This window comes from Chinchilla lanigera, unplaced genomic scaffold (genome assembly GCF_000276665.1).
Source record: "Chinchilla lanigera isolate Chin_1 unplaced genomic scaffold, ChiLan1.0 scaffold00008, whole genome shotgun sequence".
Classification (NCBI taxonomy): domain Eukaryota; kingdom Metazoa; phylum Chordata; class Mammalia; order Rodentia; family Chinchillidae; genus Chinchilla; species Chinchilla lanigera.
In genome coordinates this window covers 37,448,381-37,455,223 of record NW_004955409.1, presented here as the reverse complement: position 1 = coordinate 37,455,223, position 6,843 = coordinate 37,448,381, and the positions used below count along the sequence as shown (strand labels likewise).

The following is a 6,843-nucleotide window of genomic DNA, read 5'->3' as shown; positions in this document are numbered from 1 at the left end:
AGATTGAATCCAGGGCCACGTGCATACTAAGCAGACACTACCCCTGAAGTACACTCTTGACTCCTCTGTGCCTTACTTTTTTTTTTTTTTTTTTTTCCTTTTTTTGATACAAGGTCTCACTGTGTAATCAGACTGGCCTGGAGCTCACAATCCTCCTGCTCAGCCTCCCAAGTACTAGCTGTGTACCTGATACTTTTTTTGGTTCTTTGAGACAGGGTCTCACTATGCAGTTCAAGCTGGCCTTGAGCTCACTGTATAACCCAAGCTGGCCTCAAACTCATGGCGATCCTCCTGCCTCAGCCTCCAGAGTGCTGGGATCATAGGTGCACCGCACCCGACCCCGACCCCTGCTTTGAACTCACTGTGTTGCCCAGCCTGGCCTCAAGCTCTCAGTCCTCCTGCTTCAGCCTCCCTGCTGGGATTCTGGGCCTGTAGTCCACACCCAACACATGAAGGGCTTCTGAAGATACACAGTGGATTCAGGCTAACAAGTAGTAAGTAAATAAGAGTAGGAGCAGCCTCGGAACTTGGTGATGGAGGGTCTGTTGTACCCCACTCTTGAAGATGAGGGACTCATTTTAGAGGAATTAAGCTACAGTGGGTATGGAACAGGGGAAGAGCTAGAGCATATCTGCATTCCTGTCACGGTGTTTGGACAAGGTGCTGCTCACACTTGCCTTTTCTCTTACTTCTCTCTGTAGATGGCCGTCCTGCTCCCCCAATGAAAGGCCAGCTTCAAAGAAAAGCTCAAAGGGAGAAGTTCGCAGTGAGTGGCTAGAGCTCCAGCAGGGCTGTGTGTGTACAACTGGAGGGATACTTGTAGATAAAAATTTGTCTTAGATATGGTGGTGCAGGCTTGTAATTCCAGCACTCAGAAGGCTGAGGCAGGAGAATTGCTACAAATTAGTGAGTTCAGAGTCAACCCAAACTACCTAGTAAGACCCTGTCTCAAAAAAATCATGGGTGTGGTGGCACACTCCTGTAATTCCAGCACTGAGGAAGTTGAGACAGGAGGATTGCCACGAGTTCAAGACCAGCCTGGACTACACAGCAAGAGCCTGTCTCAAAAAACTTTGTTGTTGTTGTTGTTGTTTTTTGTCTTTTTGAGACAGGATCTCAGTGTGCAGTTCAGGCTGGCCTTGAGCTCACTTTGTAGCCCAGGCTGGTCTCGAACTCACAACAATCCTCCTGCCTCAGCCTCCTGAGTGCTGGGATTACAGGAGTGTGCCACCACACCCAGCTCAAAAACGTTAAAAAAAAAAAAAGTTGTCTTGAGCTATGTTACACCTAAGCTAATGTGTATGCTACATACCATTTAACAACTAAACGTTCTTGTTTTTTGGTATCGGGAATCAAACTCACAACCTCGCACTTGCCAAGCAGGCCCTGTGCTAACGAGCTTTATCCCCGGCTCAAGTAAACATTTTAGCATGTGAGAAGGGAGGAACCTAGCAGTGGGCACGCTGCCTCACATTTTCTTCCCTCTGCTTCCCAGCACAGGACTTGGTGCCACTCGTTCCCAAGTGAGCAGTGTTAATTTCTAGCTGAAACTTGGGATCTTATGAAAGAAAGGATGTGTGGTGTAGTGCTCATGCTCCAGAGACTATCCATGTTTTTCCTGTCTGTTTCAGAGACGAGTTGTACTGCTGTCACAGGAAATGGATGCTGGGTTACAGGCATGGCAGCTCAGGCAGCAGGAGAAGTTGCAGGAGGAACAACGGAAACAGAAAAACGCTCTTAAGCCCAAAGGGACCTTGCTGCACAACCCACTCCCAAGTCAATAAAGAGGGACTCCTGTCCCCTTCCCTAGCCTCTAGCTTTCTTTTCCATCACCTGGATGTCTCATCTCAGCTGGAAGACTGTGTGCCCCCCTCCCATTTATCTTTGGAGCAAAAGAGCTGGCACACCAGGAAGAACAGGCTGTGAGGTCATTGTCTGGGAGGCGGGGCGCAGTGCCCTGATCCCTGGCTCACACACACCACACCACACCCTCCCCCCTCCATTCTTCTGAATGTTGCTCTGGGGCTTTTACCCCTCCTTTGCCAGCCACAGGACTGGCCTAACTTAGGAGCAACAGCTGCTCTGTGAACACGAAAAGTGGGCAGTGGTTTTCCTGGCTTTAGCCTGCACTCAAGCATGGCTATGCACAGCTCAACTGCATGCTGTTGCTCTTTCACTAATGCTTGGAAAAGATAGTTAAATAAATGCAAGCAGTGATGAAAAAGGCTTTCTAGCTGAGTTCTCTTCCTTAGAAAATAGCTGGTGTCAGGCTCCCTAAAGTTACGGAGCTCCAGGGAGATACCCCACTGCAAGGCTGGCAGGGGAAGAACCGATCTTGGGCGTTGGATCCTGAGACCTACAGCGGTTTGGAATGAGTTCCAGGGTTTGGTTGAAGGGTCTGCACCTCCTCACCCCTACACAGGGGCTCAGCCCCAGACAGTCACTATGGAATCTGTCTAATTCCCACTGCCTACCACCTGCAGACTCACAGCTGCCCGGGACATGGGAAGCCTATTGTTTTATTGATCATGTCCCCTCTGGATTCCAAGGTGAAGGACTTCTGTCCCCCTTCCAGGACAGAGCACTAGATAACCATCTTTCTGCCACAAATGTGACAGTTCTTCGATCCCTAGCATTTCCTACCTGACCTCATTTTTATCCACCCACTCCGCTTTATCTTTTCTTTGCTTTTTTTCCCTCCCTTCCCCCCACTACGTCCTTCCTCTCGCTGACCAAATGCAATTCTTGGAGCTTAGATTTCGCTGATGGTCGAGTTTTCCGTCTCCCACACTTTTCCTGCTTCTGTTGTGCTGCTTTTCCAGATCTAGTTCTCAGCCTCTTATCTGTCTCCCTTTCTCACCAACAGCTTTAGGCTGCCCTCCCCCTTCCCTGCATGCCTCATCTTTTATTCTGAGCCCAGTCACTCCTTGATTTTACTCTTTCTTTTCCTGCCCCCCCAACAAGATAGCAATAATTTTTATTTTAATGGGTCCTGTCAAGCAGCAGTCTAAAGTGGTTATGCCTGTTTGCACTTGTCAACATGAATACAGAGAATGTGGATGGGGAAAAAAAGAAGCGAAGCTTGCTTGGAGGGGGAGTAGGGTTGAAGGGAAGGGAGGGAAATGGGAAAGGAAAAGAATTACTGAGGCAAGAGGATCACCATGAGTTCAAGGCCAGTCTGGACTACATATCAAGACCCTGTCTCAAAAAAAAAAAAAAAAGAATTAAGATATATACAGGAACAAATTCCCTATGATAAATGGGATCAACATGTATAATAAATGTGTATTAATAAAAATTTTTTAGCCAGGCATGGTGGCACCGCCTATAATCTCAGCACTCAGGAGGCTGAGGCAGGAGGATCACTGGGAGTTTGAGGTCAGCCTGGGCTACCAAGTGAGCTCAAGTCCAGCCTTAACTGCATACCAAGACCCTGTCTCAAAAAGACCAAAAAAAAAAAAATCATGAGTACCCATTTCCCCACACCCTTGAATGTATGTGTTGGAAATATATGTGCCTGTCATGTCAAGGAGCAAAGTAACTTGCACAGAAATCTATAATTTAAATGCAAACTTAGTCTTTTTATAGTATTTAGATTGTGCTTGCTCGATTAGAACTCTCAGGATCAAGTCCAAATCCTTTGAAATGCTATATCAGGCCCTCTCTCAGCTATGGGCACAGGCCCTATCACCCCATGAGTTCAATGCTTTAGTCATAAAAATGGCCTGGCAGTCATCTGAACAGGTCAAGAACAGTCACACCGTGTGACCATTACCTCCATTTAAACGCACACCCTGGGGTACTTGTGCCCCCCTTTTCTACAGTAATACAGCATCCATGTTTCTAGCTGCATCCTGGGAATGGAGACTTCCCCAACCTCTCTTGCAGCTAGAACTCATAGCCAGTGAGCTAAGAATGAAAATGATTCATACATCCTTCTGGATTGCCCCTGTAAAGAGAAGGCCACATTTTTTTTCAGACCGGGTCTCACTATGTAATTCTGGCTGGCCCTGAACTCACTGTAGCCCAGGCTGGCCCAGATCTTGCAGTGATCCTCCCAAATATGCCGCCTGGCGTTACAAGCAGGCACCACCACGCCTGACTCACTGTATTTATTCAGTTATGTGTTTTTCTCTTCTATATAAGTGTCTTGAGGACAGCAGCATACCTTAATAAGTACGTAGCATAAATTTAATAAATATTTGTTGAAGCCAGGCATAGTGGTGCACGCCTGTAATCCCTGCCCTGGAGAGGCTGAGGCAGGAGGATCAATTCTAGTTCCAGGCCAGCCTGGGCTACATAGTGAGATCCTGTCTCAAAAATAAGTGATGTATAACCATACTCAGCTGATAATAGAGCAAATGGATGAATAATAATGAGTTAGGCAAGGTTTCTGTATGAGTGCTGTATGAGTTAGGCTAGGTTTCTCTAACCTTGAAAACACGTAATTCATGCTCTAGCATGTTTAATGAACTGAAAACACAAAGTTGGTCAGAGGAAGGCAGAGGAACTTTGCTTGTAAGAATAGAACTATGGGGCTCCATAATCATCTGACATCCGCTGGATATTGTATCTGTGGTTACAAATGTACGTGATAGGAATTCTAGGGACCTTCTGCCACAGTGTAACACTTGTGCTGAGTTTCTCTGCACTAAGCAGTCATCCGCATAGGTCCCCATATGTGTACAAGGTAATCTTTCACATTACCTTGCAGTGATCCTCCCAAATACGCCTCCTGTCATTCCAAGCAGGCACCACCATGCCTGACTTACTGTATTTATTCAGTTACGTGTTTTTCTCTCCTATGTAAGTGTCTTGAGGACAGCAGCATACCTTAGTAAGTACCGAGTGGGATGGCCCAGATCTTACAGTGGTCCTCCCAAGTATGCCTCCTGGCATTACAAGCAGGCATTCCCAGGATACATATTTGGGAAGTCTCCATTCCCAGGATGCATATTTGGGAGGATCACTGCAAGATCTAGGCGATCCTTAGAGCCACTTGGTACTTCTGTCCCAATTTCTCAACTTCAGCCATTACACAATCAGTTACACAAGGGATACATTTGGCATACAGACAGTCTATCATCGATTGTACTAAGTCCAGTTTGGCTTTCATGGAAAAGTTGATAAATTTGGTATCAGGATATGATAAGGTAGGCCCAACTGGGTAATACATTGGCAGAATAAGCAGGAAGGATGTTGGGAGCCTTCCTTTCCTTCAGAGCACTGGGATCTTTCTTTTCTTCCTTTTTAGGTTTTCATCCATGCTCTCTTTGAGTCTCATCTCTGAGACTAAGCACTCAATTCATGGCTGAATACTTTCTTGCTTTCTTTTGTTTCCCCATGTTCACACCATACTCCTGTTTCTTCTAGAGTTGAAGATTTTACTTTTTAAAGAATTGCCTCCTTTTCCTGCATATCTCACCTTTAGTTGTCAGAGTCCAATTCGTCCTTGAAGATTTTACTCTCTAAGTCATTGCCAGTGGGTGTGGTGGCACAAGCCTGTAATCCCAGCGCTGGAGAGGCTGAGGCAGGAGGATCACTGTGAGTTTGAGGCCAGCAGGAGCTACACAGTGAATTCAAGGCCAGCCTGGACTACACACTGAGACCCTGTCTCAAAAGGCAGGGGTGAGGGGCTGGGGATTTAGCTCAGCGGCAAAAGCGCCTGCCTGGCAAGTGCAACGTCGTGAGTTCGGTTTCCGGTACCGGAGAAAAACCAAAAAACAAAAAACAAAAAAAAACAATAACAACAACAAAAAAGGCAGGGGTGAGGATTTAGCTCAGTGGCGCAGCTTCTGCCTGGCAAGCGTGAGGTCCTGAGTTTGATTCCTGGTATCTCCCGCAAAAGGAATTGCCTCCTTCTCCAGTGAAGAGGCTGAACTAAACGTCAAAGTCCTAACCTCCAATCCCATCCTCTTTTCCAACGATTTCACTAAACTTAATTTGCTTTCCTCCAGATTCTATGGCTTTGTACCCCTTCCCTACCCAGGCAGTTCTAATTTAGGGAGCACCCGGACTGTAAAGGACAGCAGAGCGGGGAGCACACTTGCCTTTCTCCAAGGTTGGACCCCAGACCCAACGTAGTCGTGCGGTTCAGGAGATAGTTGGGTTTTGTTACAGTTTGCTTTGGGAGGGGAGGTTATTGTGAACAGGCCCCAACAGGCACCGTGTGGGGACACGGAAGACCACTCCCACCACCGCCCCAGACCCGAGCGCCTGGTTTACCCTAGCCATCTCTCCTCCTGGTGTATTCCCCTCCGAAATGAGGCAAGTGCTGAACACCACAGGTATCGAGCCACCTGAAACGTGCTGGGAGGAGTCTCCCACAGCTCAGCCCTGGGCGCCCCTACAGCCCCTAGTTGTCCGCTGCGGCCTCAACCCCTGCAGATGGCAGTCTGCACCACAGAAAAGCAACTTTGTATCCGCCCCCCCCCACCTCCCCGGCTGTAATTGGACTCAGGCTGGAACAACCACGTCCCCACAAGGAAAGGAGGGCGTTGGGGCGGGGACGGAGGAGAGGCTGCGGGAGAAGGGAGGGACCAAAGGAGAGAGCGGAGCAGCCTCCCGGCCCACTTCGCCGACTAAGCAGAAGAAAGATCAAAAAACGGAAAAGAGGAGAAGAGCAAACAGGCACTTTCAGGAACAGTCCCGTCGCCTCCAAGCCGACCGCGCTCTGGGGATCAAGTTCGGCGCCTCTCGGAGACAAAGGCGCCCGCGGGAGCGGCGCGGACCCCAGGCGCGGGCTCCGCCTGGAGCCGCACGGCCGGCTCCCCGACGTCTCGGACCATGTCTTCCGCCCCCCGCGGCGCCCGCAGCCTGCTGCTCCCCCTGCTCACGCTCGGC

The 6,843-nt window shown here is 48.6% G+C and overlaps 2 protein-coding genes and 1 pseudogene across 8 annotated transcripts in view; 2 read left to right on the top strand and 1 right to left on the bottom strand.

Moving 5' to 3' along the window:
• Mrpl52 (mitochondrial ribosomal protein L52) overlaps window positions 1–2,226 on the top strand; it is a 4,017-nt gene extending 1,791 nt beyond the window's left edge. For 3 of the 7 annotated variants that reach the window (XM_005377115.2, XM_005377116.2, XM_013510451.1), the window contains 2 exons: window positions 702–766; window positions 1,632–2,226. In XM_005377115.2, coding sequence (XP_005377172.2) covers window positions 722–766; window positions 1,632–1,784 — 198 coding nt within the window. In that variant the 5' untranslated portion in view covers window positions 702–721 and the 3' untranslated portion in view covers window positions 1,785–2,226. Of the gene's footprint in view, window positions 1–300; window positions 495–701; window positions 796–1,631 lie in introns of all 7 variants that reach the window. The other 4 variants (XM_013510449.1, XM_013510450.1, XM_005377118.2 and 1 more) reach the window with 3 other exon arrangements.
• A 2,067-nt stretch (window positions 2,227–4,293) lies between these two features.
• Window positions 4,294–5,499, bottom strand: LOC102004361 (annotated as a pseudogene).
• A 1,020-nt stretch (window positions 5,500–6,519) lies between these two features.
• The window catches only part of Mmp14 (matrix metallopeptidase 14 (membrane-inserted)), a 9,781-nt gene continuing 9,457 nt past the window's right edge, over window positions 6,520–6,843 (top strand). The window contains exon 1 of the mRNA XM_005377119.2: window positions 6,520–6,841. Coding sequence (XP_005377176.1) covers window positions 6,787–6,841 — 55 coding nt within the window. The 5' untranslated portion in view covers window positions 6,520–6,786. The remainder of the gene's footprint in view (window positions 6,842–6,843) is intronic.